Source organism: Sesamum indicum, linkage group LG13 (assembly GCF_026168435.1).
Source record: "Sesamum indicum cultivar Baizhima isolate 11 linkage group LG13, ASM2616843v1, whole genome shotgun sequence".
NCBI lineage: Eukaryota > Viridiplantae > Streptophyta > Magnoliopsida > Lamiales > Pedaliaceae > Sesamum > Sesamum indicum.
Genome location: NC_142669.1, coordinates 7,142,953 through 7,159,838, shown reverse-complemented (window position 1 = coordinate 7,159,838; position 16,886 = coordinate 7,142,953). Strand labels below are relative to the sequence as shown.

The 16,886-nt window shown below is 35.1% G+C and overlaps 1 protein-coding gene across 1 annotated transcript; it reads right to left on the bottom strand.

Annotated features, from left to right (window-relative positions):
• Positions 1 to 15,617: 15,617 nt before the first annotated feature.
• LOC105162329 (uncharacterized) lies at positions 15,618 to 16,148 on the bottom strand. Its single transcript, XM_011080337.2, has one exon. The coding sequence runs from the start codon at positions 16,146 to 16,148 to the stop codon at positions 15,618 to 15,620; it is 531 nt and encodes a 176-aa protein (XP_011078639.2).
• Between the last annotated feature and the right edge of the window lie 738 nt (positions 16,149 to 16,886).

Below are 16,886 nucleotides of genomic sequence, written 5' to 3'. Positions count from 1 at the left end.
CTAAAATAGAAGTGTTTGAATGGCCTGTAAGTGTGTGTTGTTTTTAGTGAGATGCCTATTACTCTTGTGTTTTCAAACTATCTAAAATGTGGCTATTGCAAACAGCTCGTTGATGGAAATCATTTATCACATCACATAAACCCACACGAGGAATACTATTGCGATATTCTTTTTCTGACATTGGTTGTTGCTATGTGGTTAGTGTAGAAAATTTTACTTGGGACAAACTATAAACGCCCAAATAAAACATGTCGTGCACTGCAAATGTTTCTTTATTACTTGGAGGCCTTGACATAGTCTGATAGTTTTTAATGGCTACAACCTACTAGCATGTCTGATTCATCTTGAGTGAAGTGGTCTGTTTGACTGAATTATCGTCTAAACTTTCACGTGTTGCAGGGAGCAGTGGAATTGGTAGATGCACTAGGGAAAGGTTTGCCAATAAAGAAGGAAATTGAGGCACTCCAAAGTCATGTTGAAGGTATTCATGAATCACTAATCCTCCTGGTTCTATCTTTGCTCCCTAACGACACCCAAAAATATGGGACAGTCTGTCCAAATTGAACCACAAGGCAAGTTACAGTTATCCTCATGTTTCTCTACCCATACCACTTTTCTTGTTCATTTCTAGTGAAAAAAGGAAACCTTGTCAGCTAATGATTATATTGCATTTGCACATATCTTAAAGGGAAAGTTAAATAAGGTTTATCCTATTCATGATTTTCCACTTGAAATAAATATATAGACCACTTGCGACTTTCTAATCTGATGATTTTCTCTTGCTGCTGATTTTTTTTTTATCATGCAACGTCGTGTTGCTTGTTGCTGGTCAGCATTCTGTTTACTGCATGCATTTTCATTTTTGGTGCTGCAACCATTTTATAAATAGCAGGGTGTCTTAAGGTGCTCACTTCTTTGTTATTTCTTTAGATTTTAAGATGGATTTCTTAAGATGCATTGGGAGACAAGCTTAAGAGAACTACAAAGCAATTAAAAAAAAAAGCAAAATCCACAGCCCCCCCAAGAAAAAAGAAAAGAAAGAAAAAGAACTGCAAATAAGAAAAGCAAGATCCAATAAAAAAAAAAAGGAATGAATGAATAGCAATATCCACTCATCGACTTGAAGTATGGAGAGAAATGGTTGCTGCTTACCAAAACATGTATCATTACATGTGCAAGGTACTTTGTAGTTTGCTTATTTTTGTCTCTAGCTTTTTCAATTTTTAAAACATGTGGGTCCACATTTTGGATACATCTAGAAGAAAAGTTTTTGAATGGCCTTTATGTGTGTGTTGTTAAGTGAGATGCCTATTAAGATGTTTGTATTTGCCTCCATATATACGCAAAAATATTGATACCTCCACCTCTCTTATTTTAGGTACTCGTCAATACTGGCTGAGGACCTTGTGAATACACACACTCTTTGGAAATCATCTAACTTGTGCAGTATCCATTAGAAAGGATGTAACGATAGTGTTAAAAAACAGCATCCGAATAAGACACTCGTAAGTGGTTAATTTTGCATATTTTATTTATTGTGCTATTCTTGTACATTTGGCTGCTTCATAATTAAATTGACGATGCTAGGGCCCTAGTCCAAAGTCTATGTGCAAGATGAAAACTATGATTTGCAACTTGGAGATGAATCAGTAAGTTTTGTGCTCCTAGCTGTAATTAGCTTTCTTAAAATGCGCATGCTTCAAGTACTAGATTATGTAGTATTATGGGAGTAGGTTCTAGAAAAACTATGGCAGTCCTCATGCACTTATCTTTCCAGAATTAAACTGCAAATTGATTTCTATAGTGCCTTGTCGACTAGTTATACTTTTGAGTGGGTTGTAGCTCTTCTCATTTTCATTCCTCTTCTTGTCATAGAATCTGTTACTAGCAAGATACCTAGGCTTTCAGACTAAGAGAAATTTGGGCAAGTTTACATTAATAATAATATCTCTGCACCTGTCAAGGATTATCTTACTGCGTGTCAGGTACGTGGTGTTGTAGTTTGCTGTTTAAGTAAGATGGCTATTAATTAATTTATTTTGGTTATAGGAAATAATTTCCGTCTAGAAAGTGGCTATTACTAGTTGTATTTTTTGAAGTCATTTATCACCTCACACCTACAAAGATTCTAACGTCGAACACAGCTAAAAACATGATTATTTTCAACTCGTATGTGGTGCCAATTTACACACATGTGAGAACTATTAGTTGGGATTCTGTGTTGGATGCAAGGAGATATAGCAACTGAGTTGGAGTTAGAGTGTGTTTATGATTTTCTGCAAATGTTGTTTTGTTAACTTTGCTACCATTTGTTCTGTGAATTATAGGTAATTGAAGCTCCGAAAGGCCCTGAGTGTCCTAAAACACGTTGGGACCGTGTTTTGGAAGAGATGGATTAGTTGTCAAAGGTAAGAAAGAATATTTTCTTTCAACACCATGCTTCATTTGTTCCATGGTTTTGAACTTTATGTTAAATGGTTCAATATACTTTAGGACTTTAAGTCAGAGAAGAAATCAAAACTGGCTCAGCCAAAGAAAGTTGAAATAAGAGCTTGCAAAGGAATGATGGATGAGGCTACAGGCTACAAGAGGGGAGAAGAGTGTAAAGGTGCGGCATTTTTTTTCTTATTTATTCTAAATATGCATATTCATTGATTGCTATAAAGAATAACCATGAGATAAGTTTTTCATTTTGGGTCGATGGTGTCAGTATCTTTTGTTGGGGCATTCTGCTAGTTTGTTAATGCTTAGTTACAAATTTGATCTGGAAGAGGATCAGAAATTTAAGAAAATTGGACTCAGTATTTCCGAAGAATGTGAAGAAATTCTGGACAAATCTAGTAACTCATTTTGAAATTGCTTTATAATGTTACTATCAACAGCACCTTTTGTGACCAAGTTACCCATGATCATGGTTGATGCAGGTTTTGTACAAGCATCAGTTAGAACTTGATGAGAACAAGAAGAAAGCACTTGATAAGCACAGCTCGAGTTCCTTCTTGGGCAAACCAAAAGGTAACATATTCTAATCGCAACAGTTTGACTATATGCTGGATGAAGCTATAATGAAGCTAGAGGAGGTTGTACTAATTGCAGAAGCTGAAGCGAGCAGATTCATGTTATTTGTTGTTTCTCTTTGGGATAGAAGTTTGTATTCTCCATATATGTGCAAAAACATTGATACCTCCACCTTTCTTCTTTTAGGTGCTCATCAATGTTGGCCGAGACCCTGTGAATTCACCCACTCTTTGGAGATCATCTAACTTGTACACTACAAAGAGCAACCCACTATTCATCATAAAGGAGGTGACGATCGTGTTAAAAAAAGCATCCGAATCACACACTGGTAAGTGGTTAATTTTGCATATTTTGTTTATTGTGCTATTCTTGTACATTTGGTTGGTTCTTAATTAAACTAACAATGGTAGGCCCCAGTAAAAAGTCCGATTCATGTTATTTGTTGTTTCTCTTTGGGAAAGAAGTTTGTATTCCCCTCCATATATATGTGAAAATATTGATGCCTCCACCTCTCTTCTTTTAGGTACTCGTTAATGCTGGCCGAGATCCTTGTGAATTCACCCACTCTTTGAAAATCATCTAACTTGTGCACTATCCAAGAGCAACCCACTATTCATCATAAAGGAGTTGACGACCGTGTTGAAAAAAGCATCTGAATCAAACACTAGTAGGTGGTTAATTTTGCATATTTTGTTTATTGTGCTATTCTCGTATATTTGGCTGGTTCTTAATTAAATTGAGGATGCTAGGACCCTAGTAAAGTATTTGTGCCTGACAAAAACTATGATTTGTAGCCTGGAGATGAATCAGTAAGTTTTATGCACCTAGCTCTAATTAGCTTTCTTAATATGTACATGCTCCGAGTACTAGATTCTGTAGTATTATGGGAGGTAGGTTCATGAAAAACTATGACAGTTCACATGCACTTGTCTTTCCAGAATTAAACTGCCAATTGATTTCTCTAGCTTCTTTGTTGGCTAATTATACTATTGAGTGGGTAGTTGCTCTTCTCGTTTCCATTCCCCTGCTTGTGATAGAAACATTTACTAGGCTTCCAGACTAAGACAATTTTGGGCGCCTATCAAGGATTATCTTACATGGACTTCTCTCTTATGTTTTCAACAGATTTCTAAAGATGCGCTGGGGACAAGCTTTACAGAAGTAGGAAACAAATGAGAAAAGCAATATCCGAAAAAGTAGAGAAAAGAAAAAAGCTATACACAAAAAGAATGGAAAACAAAATAGGAAAAAAAATGATATCCAAAAAAAGAAGAAGAAAAAGAAGCAGAAAAAAAAAGCAATATTTGCAAGAAAAAAGAAAAAAAACAGAAACAAATGCAATATCCATAAGAAAAAGGAAAAAAGCGATATCCACTCTCCATTCTCAAGTTGTTGCTGTGGATGTAAAGGCAATCGAGTGACTGGAAAACAAATTTTGCTGCTCGCCACACAGAACACACAAAAGCTGATATTACTACATGTGAGGTACGTGGTGTTGTAGTTTGCTGTTTAAGTGAGATGGCTATTCGTTAATTATTTTGGTTGTAGGAAATAGTTTTCATCTAGTAAGTGGTTGTTGCATTGTGCTGCTTGTTGGAAGTCGTTTATCACCTCACACAAGCTCATAATAACCCATAATGCTTGAATCGAAATAGCTTTTCAAATAGAAATGTAATCACTTTCCTCTATAAGTGTGTTTATCGATGGAAGTTTCTAGAGTCTGTCCATTACAGATGCTAATAGTTTCTTTTTTTTTTATTAAGGAAGTATTGTTTTAGTAAATCCTTTACACTTCCGCATATTGGTCTAGGAAGTATCGAAACTTAACTTGTATTTATTTGAATGGAGCGAGGCCGCATAATCCCGTTTGTGGTCGACCGATGACCGTATACCCCCTTTTGTGGAATAATACTAGTAAGTCTCTGTGTTGCTTAAGCTACCTATATTATCCATTATGATTTATTATTCCCTTCCATGTTGTTCTTAACATCTAAATTTATTCTTTGAGCGTTGGTGCTTGGCCGTGTAGATTATATATTATAGATTGTTGCTCTTGTGCTTGATCACTAGTTTTGCTAAGCAATGCAGTCACTCATTGGTTGCCTCAAAGGCAAACCTATCATTGAGGGTGTAGAAATCTTTGAATGTTAGACTATTTAGGAATTTGAGTGAAATTTAAGTGTAATTTTTTAAAGTTTTCCCTCTACATTTCCTATTTAGACTTATAATCACACACGGTAAACATATGATAATATATTTAGCTTTCGTTGTATATTTTATGTATTGCAACTAGCTTATCCAACATCTGTTTGGATTGTTTGGACTACAATCGACTGTTTTTCGATGTCAATATGCAGTTGGCTTAATCAAATTCGCAACTTTATGTTGCTTTTTTTTTTTCTTTTGTAGCTTTAACTATGAGATAGGCATCATGGAAGAATCATGGCCTCCCAAGGGTCCAAGGTCTAAACTTGACTGTGAATCCACACAACCTCAGAATGTTTATGTTATATGTTCTTGTCAATTATTGTTAACTTTTTGTAGTTTCGGAATCCAAACATTTCTGGATAATAGCTTTCAAATGAAGAGAGATGTGAATTGCAGAAGTTTAATTGATTGGAGACCCTGTATTATCCTTGTATAGGATTTTGTGCTTCTTCGTATTGACACCAAAAAATATTCTTATGTCAAACACAACTATTAACATGATTGTTTGAAACTCGTATATGATGGCAATTTATACACATCTGAGTACTATTAGTTGGGATTCTCTGTTGGATGCAAGGAGATTGAATTCATTTTCTTGGATCAACTTACTTGTGGTTGAGAAGTAAAGTTGATGGATATATCAACTGAATGCCTGATACCACAATTGGAGTTAGAATGTGATTATGATTTATGCAATGTTGTTTCATTAACTTTCTTGCCATTTTTTCTTCGAATTATAGGCAATTGAAACTCCGAAAGAACCTCAGTGTCCTAAAACACGTTGGGACCATGTTTTGGAAGAGGCGGATCGGTTGTCAAAGGTAAGAAAGCATATTTTCTTTCACCACCATGCTTCATGTATTCCATGGTTTTTGAACTTTCTGTTAAATGGGTTTACGTACCTTAGGACTTCGAGTCAGAGAGGAAATGGAAAGTGGCTGAGGCAAAGAAATTTGAAATAATAGCCAGCAAGGGCATACTGGATCAGGGTACATACTACAAGAGGGGAGAAGACTGTAAAGGTGCGTCATAGTCATTGACTGCTATAAAGAAAAACCATCAGATTAGCTTTTCTTTTTGGGCCGATGCTGTAACTATCTTTTATTGGAGCATTCTGCTAGTTTGTTAGCACTCCGTTACAAATTTAATCAGGAAAAAGGAGCAGATATTAAGAAAATTGGGACTCAATATTTCCCAGGATGTGAAGAAATTCTGGACAAAAAACTGGCAAGTCATTTTGAAATGGCTTTATAGTGTTACTATCAGCAGCACCTTTACTAACCAAGTTACCCATGATCATGGTTGATGCCGGTTTGTGCAAGCATCAGTTAAAACTTAATGAGAAGAAGAAGAATGAACTTTTTAAGCATAGGTTCAGTTCCTTCTTGGGCAAACCGAAATAGAATATTTTCGTCATAACAATTTCACTATACGATGGGTGAAGCTATAATGAAACTGGAAGAGGTTCTGCTAACTGCATAAGCTGAAGCGAGCCGATTCATGTTATTTGTTGTTTCTCTTATGGAAAGAAGTATGTATTCGCCTCCATATAAATGTGAAAATACCTCCACCTCTCTTCTTTTAGGTACTTGTCAATGCTGGTTGAGAACCTTGTGAATTCACCCACTCTTTGAAGCATCTGATTCAGACATTGGTAAGTGGTTAATTTTGCATATTTGGTTTATTGTGTTATTCTTATACATTTGCTGGTTCTTAATTAAATTGCCAATGCTAGGGCCCCACTCAAAAATCTCTGTGCAAGATAAAGACTATGATTTGCAGCTTGGAGATGAATCAATAATTTATATGCTCCTAGCTCTAATTAGCTTTCTAAAAAATGCGCATGATTCTAGTAGTAGATTCTGTAGTATTATCGGAAGTAGGTTCATGAAAAACTATGGCAGTCTGCATGCACTCATCTTTCTTGAATTAAACTGCCAATTGATTTCTCTAGCTGCTCTGTTGGCTAATTGTACTTTTGAGTGGGTAGTAGCTCTTCTCGTTTCCAATCCTCTTCTTTTCACAGAAACTGTTACCTAGAAGATACCTAGGCTTTCACTTTTAGACAAATTGGGGCCAGTTTGCATTGACTATCTTGTCTCTGCACCTATCAAGGATTGTTTTACATCGATTTTTCTCTCATCTTTTCAACAGATTTTGTAAAGATAAGATGGGTACAAGCCTCAGAGAACTAGGAATCAAATGAGAAAAACAATATCCAGAAAAGAAGTGTAAAGAAACAGAAGAAAAAAAAAAAAAAAAAAGCTATCCGCACTAGAATAAGGAAAAAGAAACAGAGAAAAAAGTAATTCCAAAATAAAAAAATGAAGGTAAGGAAAAAGAAGCAGAAAAAAAAACAATATGCGCAAGAAAAAAGAAACAGAAAAAAAAAGCAATATCCACTAGAAAAAAGAAGATAAAATGCCATATCCACTCACCTCGAGTTGTTGCTGTGGATGTAGAGGCAATTGAGTGATTGGTAAACAATTTTGCTGCTCGCAAGACAGAACACACAACAACCAATATTAGTGCGTGTCTTGTACATTTGGCTGCTTCTTAATTAAACTAACAATGCTAGGGCCCCAGTCAAAAGTCTCTGTGCAAGATGAAGACTATGTTTTGCAGCCTGGAGATGAATCAGTAAATTTTATGCTCCTTGCTATAATTAGCTTTCTTAAAATGCGCATGTTTAGATTCTGTAGTGTTATGGGAGGTAATAAAAACTATGGCAATCTGCATGCGCTTATCTTTCCAGAATTGAACTGTCAATTGATTTCTCTAGCTCCTCTGTAGGCTAATTGTCCTTTTGAGTGGGCAGCAACTATTCTCGTTTCCAATCCTGTTCTTGTCATAGAAACTGTTACGAGCAAGATAACTAGGCTTTCAGACTGATAAACTGTTACTAGCAAGATACCTAGGCCGCATAATCCATGTTTGTGGTTGATCGATGACTTTATACCCCCTTTTGTGGAATCCTAGTAGTTACTAGTAACTCTGTGAGTTGCTTTATCTGCCTGTATAATCCATTATGATTTATTATTCCCTTCCATGTTGTTCTTAATGTCTTAATTTGTTCTTTGAGCTTTGGTCCTTGGCCATGTAGATTATATATTGTTTATTGTTGCTCTTGTGCTTGATCACTAGGTTTGCTAAGCTATGCAGTCACTCATTGATTGCCTCAAAGGCAAACCGATCATTGACGCTATTGAAAATCTTTGCATATTAGACTAGTTAGGAATTTAAGTGAGTTTTAACTCTAATTTTTTTTAGGTCTTCCCTCTCCATTTCGTATTTAGACTTTTAATCATATACGGTAAACATATGACAACATGTTTGGCTTTCGTTGTTTATTTTATGTATTGCAGCTAGCTTATTGAAGATCTGTTTGGATTGTTTGGACTATGATTGACTGTTTGTGGATGTCTATATGCAGTTAGCTTTAATCACATTCGCAACTTCCTGTTGCTTTTTGGTTTCTTTTGTAGCTTTGACTATGAGATAGGCATCTTGGAAGAATGATGGCTTCCCAAGGTTCCAAGGTCTAAATTTGATGGTGAATCGATAGAAAATGTTCGTCTTCTGTTTCTCCCTTCACTTATATGAAACTCCGACACACATTTGAGTACTATTAGTTGGGATTCTCTGTTGGTTGCAAGGAGATATAAATTCATTTTCAACATGCTTCTTTATTCCATGGTTTTGAACTTTTTGTTATATGATTTTGTGTACTTTAGGACTTGAGTCAGAGAGGAAATGGAAATTGGATCAGGTCAAGAAAGTTGAAATAGGAGCCAGCAAGGGCATGCTGGATCAGGCTACATGCTACAGGCTTCAAGAGGGGAGAAGAGTGTAAAGGTGCGGTATTTTTTTCTTATTTATTATAAATACGCATAGTTACTGACTGCTTTAAAAAAAAACATCAGGTTAGTTAACCATCATATTAGTTTTTTATTTTGGGCCGATGTTACTATCTTTTTTGGAGCATTATGCTAGGCATTTCATATTTATGACTTTCTATACCTTCCATTAGTTATATCATATTATAGTACTTAAAATCAATACCATTGTATGTTTCTATCTCTTTCCAGTTTGGCTTAATTATATTTACTAATATGCAAATATATCCCTATTTATACTGTAATTACTAATTGATTTAGTATTATTTATGTGGTTAGTTACTGATTAATGTTATTCTTAGCTATCCAGCTCTATTGGCCTACAATTTGTTAAAACCATTGATGTGACTTGATTATTATCTTTTGCAGTTCTAGTACTATTTTAATTTATATGGACCATGAGATTGAGAGAATTCATTTGTTAACCGAAGCTATTAATTGAATTTGATATTTCATTTTGCATTTGTTGCAATACTTCCATGCGTACTCTTTCTCTCCTCTTGTATCAATATACATAGTAGTCAATGGCACAGTATGGTGCAAGCTTCTCGCCATTCTTGGCGCTTCCGTGGTGTGCGCCTGGGCACCATACTGGCAGTTGCCCAGACGGGCCTTTGCAAACCCAAGCCTTTTTAGGCCTGGGCGGTTGGGCCCATTAGACTTTTTTTGACAGAGAACCTAATAACCTTATAAAATAAGGAAAGAGGAGATGTAAAGTCATTGTGGACTTTTGGACTGGTGCAACATGCGTGTTAGTTGCCTCCCACAGCCACAGCCTGGGCCCACCAAATAAGTTTGTCTGGTTTCTCTTATTCTTATTCTTCCTCCCTATTCCTTAATCTCGTTTCCCTTTTTTTTCTTTTTTAATTCTGTTTCTGTTTATTTCTGTTTTAATCTGTCTATGTTTCTTCATTCCTTATATTGTGTTTAATTTTGATACTATGTAATATAACTATGTAGTATGTAGTCTATGTTTATAATTTAAAGTATAAATGTAAATCAAAGTTATCACTTAGGTAATAAGTTCTTCTACCTGCTAAGCCTTATTTTGGATTAAAAAATGTAAGTATTAGAGAGAAATATTAGAGGTTGGATTCGGATCTATTCTGAAAATCTAATATATAGTTAATTTGAAATAGAATAAAGGTTTTACTATCTATATATCTGCATTTTTAAAATGTGTGAATAGAACTAAAGTTTCTTGCAATTGTTTTAGTTTGACAAAAATAACCTCTTTTTATATTATTCAATTTTAGTATACCTTCCATTAATAGTGTCTTTTATAATGAATACAGAATGTAGACAAGTGAGTTCCTCATTTTCCCACTTCAATTATAGTCTTAAATATTTAATGATGATTTATGTTTTGGATTTAATGGGCACTTAACTTAAATCTCCTGTGAATGTGTCTATCTATTTACCATTTGTTTAGTATTATGCTGATATATGTTTATAATGTGGTTAGTCACTAATTAATTTTTTTATTAATAATTAATCCAACTTGTACGATTCTACAAATTGTCAAAAAAAAAAAAAAGGGATTTTCAAACCACATGAGGTATGTATGATCACATCAAATTTCAAGAAGGGTTGTGTAATTATCTTTAATCTTAAAATTTGATGAATATTATCTAAGATGCAAATAATTATTATTTACAAAACAGTGTATTAATGGAATATCTTACATTATTTATAAATAATAATTTTTTTGAAAACATAGAATTTTTGAAAACATAGAAAAATTTTAAGCAATTTATCCTACATAAAAAAATATTTTAAATTGTGACAAACATAAGAAAGGACCATATAAGTTGAATAATTATCATATATTAGTTGTTATAGTTATTTTTTATATTTATCATTTTAAATTAATTATTTGAAAATTATCCTCTGTTAATCATATCATATTACTTTATTTGAAACATGATTTAGTTCTCCCATGAATGTTCTACTTATCTGTTTAGTATTAACTCCCGATAGTTTACCGGTTTTGGAGGGAAAATTTGCCCCTTAAATATGATTCTTTGTAAAATTGTCTACTTTTATGCATAACATATTTATAATATATAACTTTGAAATAAAAATATATAGAAATTTTATAAATAAATTATAATTATTTGGATTTGTTATATTCTTATCAAACATGTCTTTAATTTTTTAAAATAAATTTCATTTTTTTATATTTTTATATAAATAATAATAATAATGATTAGGGACATCAGCCCTCTTGAGAATTTGTGCGATATTTATAAATTACTAACTCATAAATAATATTAATCTAAAGATTAATCTAAAGAGAGAGAGAGAGAGATTGACTCACATAAAAGAAAAATAAAATAGAATAAGACTAATATATCTATCCAATGGTAAAAGAGTATAAACGGATCGAGTATGCTTCTGTTGCTGGTGTTATTTATTAAATATTTACCCCGTACAATTAACTTGTCACAATATTGAGTGGCTAAAATATCCTCAATATATTTACTGTTTAATTAGTTCAGTCTCTCTTTAGTTATGTGAAATTACGCACAGCGGAAACATCGCAAGATTATATCAGAGATTGTACAATTTGAAGGAAGAAATGAAGCAACAGCTTCTGTTCATTCGATCAATAATTCTGATGTTCTGCTTTCAAGAAGAAGACTCCTTCTTCTTTTATAAACAGTGCGAACAGCAACTAACTCCAACTAACAGCAAAACGCACTTTCACTAAAGGAAACGCTAAAGCAACTATAAAAGAAAGAAATGCGATAATGGAAAGGAATTATAACTTAAAGAGACGCGTTCAAAGTTAAAAACACGTGAGTCGAAAATGCAATCAAGCTCTGCCTTCTTCTTCCTCTTGTTAGTACTCTGTTCAACAGCAGCTGGAATAGAGCAGCTGCAGATCATCCATTTCAACACTCCCTTCTCAAGTTAAACTTGTCAAGACGTTGACAAGATTTAACTTGGACAACAGATACATAAATCTTGCACCTGTTAGAATCTTAGTGAAGACATCTGCAGGTTGTTCCTTTGATGCAATATGTTTTGGTGCAATAAATCCTTCTTTGTACTTATCCCTCACTAGATGGCAGTCAATCTCAATGTGTTTGGTCCTCTCATGGAAGACTGGATTAGCAGTGATGTACAAGGCTGCTTGGTTATCACAATAGAAGGGAATAGGAGTCTGAACATCAACCTTCAAATCCTTGAGCAAGCTGTGAATCCATATAAGCTCACAAGTGGTTGATACCATGCTCCTATATTCAGCTTCTGCAGTAGATCGTGAAACGATAGTCTGCTTCTAAGTTTTCCAAGATATCAGGCTTCCCCCTAAGAATATGCAATAACCTGTGAGAGATTTCCTGGTCTCCTTGCAAGTAGCCCAGTCTGCATCACAATATGCTTCCAAGGTGAGGCTACTGTCAGAATTGAAGTATAGTCCTCTGTGTAATGTTCCTTTCAGATACTTGATTAAGTGCATAGCAGCTTCCCAATGATCTTGGCATGGAGACTGCATGAACTGACTTAATTGTTGGGTAGCATGACAGATATCTGGCCTTGTAAAGCCAAGATACAGCAGCCTACCTAACAACCTTCTACATGGTTCAGGGTTGCTGAGCTGTTGTCCTGAAGCAGCCTTAAATTGTAGACCAGCTGGTAAGGGAGTGTTCGTAGCTTTGCACTGTGCAAGCACTGTGCAAGCCCTGCATCTGCTACAATGTCCCTCACATATTTGCCTTGGGTGATAATCATTCCTTCAGTGGATCTGCCCATTTCTAATCCAAGAAAAAATCTGGCTTTTCCCAGATTCTTTATAGTAAACAGATTATGCAATTTATTCTTAAAATCAGCTATGGTATGTTCGCAAGGACCAGCAATTAATACATCATCTACATAGATAAGAAGACAAAAGAAGCCAACATCAGTATGGATAGTAAATAAGCAATGATCAGCCTTTGACTGTGTGAAACCTATCCTTTCCAACTGTTTTGTAAATTCTAGGTTCCATTGCCTAGAAGCTTGTTTGATGCCATATAGGGACCTCTTTAACTTGCAAACATGTCCAGCAGGGACATCATAACCTTCAGGAGGTTTCATATAGATTTCTTCTTCAATAAAGCCATGTAAAAAGGCATTATTAATATCCAATTGGTGCAAGAACCAGTGTTGTTTACAGATAACAGCAAGAAAAGTTCTGATAGTAACTGCTTTTGCTACAGGTGAAAATCTATCATCGTAGTCAATTCCTTCAATTTGATTATATCCCTTTGCAACAAGTCTAGCCTTATATCTGTCCAAACTACCATCAGGTCTTAGCTTTAATTTGTATATCCATTTGCTGCCTATAGCCTTTTTACCCTTAGGAAGTTCAGTGATATTCCAAGTGTCATTATCCTCTAAGGCTTTGATCTCAGATTCCATAGCTTCTACCCATTCTTTCTTCTTCACAGCCTCAGTATAATTTCTAGGTTCATTAGGCAAATTCACAACAGCACTCATGCATCTTTCATGTTATTTTGAAGAGAGACAGTAAGAATGTCATTGTTTTCCTTTTCACAGGTACAGACATAATCTTGCAGCTTAGTAGGTCTAACAATATGCCTTCTAGATCTCCTCAGAGTCACATTTTCAGAAATTTCTTCAGATTCTTGTGGATCAGTGTCAGAAGAATGTTCTTCTACAGTTTCAGTATTTGGTTGTAAACTAGTGTCTTGATCATCTTGTTCCTCTATAATGCTGGCATTGGGTTGATAGTAAGTCTGATTATCAGAAAGGTTAATAAGATTATTGCACTCATTGACATAAGGAAATATGGACTCTTTGAAAGTAACATCTCTAGATGTAAAAATGATTTTCTTATTAATTTCATAAACTCTATAACCTTTTTGATTGTTAGCATAACCTAGGAAGATACATTTAGCAGCCCTACTATGAAATTTAGACTTATGAGGTAAAGTGTTAGTGGCAAAACATAAACAACCAAAAACTCTGAAATATGAATAATTCACTGGCTTTCCCATTAAAACCTCATAAGGTGTTTTCCACTTAAGAACAGGTGTGGGAATTCTATTGATGATGTAGGTAGATGTAAGAATAGCTTCAGACCAGAACATTTTAGGCAAATTAGCTTGAAATAAGAGAGACCTAGCAACTTCTAATAGGTGTTTGTGCTTCCTTTCTACAATGCCATTTTGTTGTGGGATGTATGTGCATGTGGTTTGATGGATTATGCCTTCCTCTTTAAAGAAATTCTGACATTTTTCACTTAAGAATTCCTGACCATTATCAGTTCTTATCTTTTTAATCTTCTTGTCAAACTGAGTGCAAATCATTTTATGAAAGTTCTTTAACAAGTCAAAAGTTTGTGATTTATGTTGCATTAGAAAGGTCCAAGTACATCTACTATGATCATCTACAATCGTCAACATGTACATACAATTAGAAAGGGAGTACTCATTATAAGGCCTCCACAAGTCTACATGTATAAGATCAAAAATGGAAGATGAATAAGAGTTGCTAACAGTGAAAGGCAGTCTTTGCTGCTTAGCTTGAGGACATATCTCACAATTAGAATTTTTGTTTGTATCTTTATGAATTAATCCTGTATTGATCAATACATCATGAGAAAGATGTCCTAACCTCCTATGCCATATCTCAGGTTCTATTTTAGAGGCTATACAACCAGTATTTCTGAAATCTGTAATAACACCTTCTATGAAGCTTTTGTCAAATGATTCTGTCTTGATGATATACAGATTTCCTACTAGGCATGCAATTCCAATGATCTGTCTAGTCTTGTGGTCCTGCATGATACAGTGGGATTTAGAAAATTTAAATATAATAGAAGAACAACTGCAAAGTTTGTTAACATACAGTAAATTGAATTTAAGATCAGGTACATGCAGAGTATTTTCCAACAGTAATTTTTCAGTAAGTTTAACATTCCCAAAATTCTTGATCAGGTGTTTACTACCATCTGCTAAGTGTATATAAGTGTCTGCATGAGGTTTAACATAGTCAAACAGGGAATGGTTATTACACATGTGGGTTCTCGCCCTACTATCAACAATCCAACAATCAGTATTTCTCATGCTTAAGAGGTTATGTTCAAGATTCTTACCAGAAAATTCATATTTGTCTGTGTGTATGTTTCCAGAACCTTGAGACTTTAATTCCTCAAAGAGTTTATGGAATTCTGACCTGATTAAGTTAGACATGGACCTCTCATCGACAGTGTTGTTAGCTCTTTCATTTTCAGTGTTTGTGGCACCAGCCATTCTGTTTGGAATCCCTTGGTTGGTCTTCTTCTGCTCCTGAAATGACTTGTACCATTCGGGATATCCAATGATGTCAAAACATCCATCCTTCTGATGTCCGGTCTTCCCACAATGCTTACAAATCAAGGATTTCTTGTCCACTGGATTCCTTCTTTTCTGAAAATTTCTGGTATTGTCTTGTTTCTTGAAAGCTTGCATAGCCATGTTGGGAGTGGTTTGTGGCTGTCCGAAGTTAACTTCTCTTTGTTTTTTCCACATTGAGTACCATAGAATAGGCCTTGTTGATGTCTGGCTTCGGATCCATCACCAAGATTTGGGCTCTTACGCTGTCATATGCCTCATTTAATCCCATGAGGAATTGAATGAGTTGGTCGTTCTCCTTAATCTTTACAGATTCAGCTGTGGCTCCACAGGTACAATTCCCACAGGTGCAGCTGGGTGTGGGACTGATGCAAGTCAGTTCATCCCACAATTTGGTAAGTTTGGCAAGGTACGCAGACAAAGATAATGTTCCTTGAACGGTAGCGCCCAACTCCTTTTTGATTTGATATTCCATTGGCCCGTTACTTTGGCCATATCTGTTTTCTAATTGCTTCCACAGTTCTCTTGACGCGTTTGTGTACATAAAGCAATCTGCTAACTCCCTTTTGATGGAATTCAGTATCCATGAAGCTACCATCGAGTCCGTCCTTATCCATTGCTCAAATTCCTTGGCATTCTTTTCTGATTTTTGATTTTCTCCGTTAATGAAGGAGAGTTTCATTTTCGCCGTAAGCGCCAGCTTCACAGAACAACTCCAAGAAAGGAAGTTCGTTCAATCAAACAACGTGGTGACCAGGCTTATTCCTGGATTGTCTCCAGGTTGCAGCCTCAAGATATCAGATCTTCAGCCATTTTGAAGATGATGTGTTTCTTGATTATCAAGAATTAGTGGTCGACGATTTCTTGAACGAAAGGGATATCAGAGACCATCAATCGATAGCTCTGATACCATGTGAAATTACGCACAGCGGAAACTTCGCAAGATTATTTCAGAGATTGTACAATTTGAAGGAAGAAATGAAGCAACAGCTTCTGTTCATTTGATCAATAATTCTGATGTTCTGCTTTCAAGAAGAAGCCTCCTTCTTCTTTTATAAACAGTGCGAACAGCAACTAACTCCAACTAACAGCAAAACGCACTTTCACTAAAAGAAACGCTAAAGCAACTATAAAAGAAAGAAATGCGATAATGGAAAGGAATTACAACTTAAAGAGACGCGTTCAAAGTTAAAAAAACGTGAGCCAAAATGCGATCAAGCTCTGCCTTCTTCTTCCTCTTGTTAGTACTCTGTTCAACAGCAGCTGGAATAGAGCAGCTGCAGATCATCCATTTCAACAAGTTAATGTGTTCCATTATTTTTTTATTCATGTATGTTTAAAATTAATATATTTTATTAGTTTTTAAAATTGAATTGGGTTTGTTTTGTTGAGTAGTTATTTATTAAGTTTGGGAGCATGA

Bases quoted from the DNA above. Each gene is read 5' to 3' on its own strand.
- LOC105162329 (XM_011080337.2), bottom strand. From the start codon at position 16,148: ATGAAACTCTCCTTCATTAACGGAGAAAATCAAAAATCAGAAAAGAAT.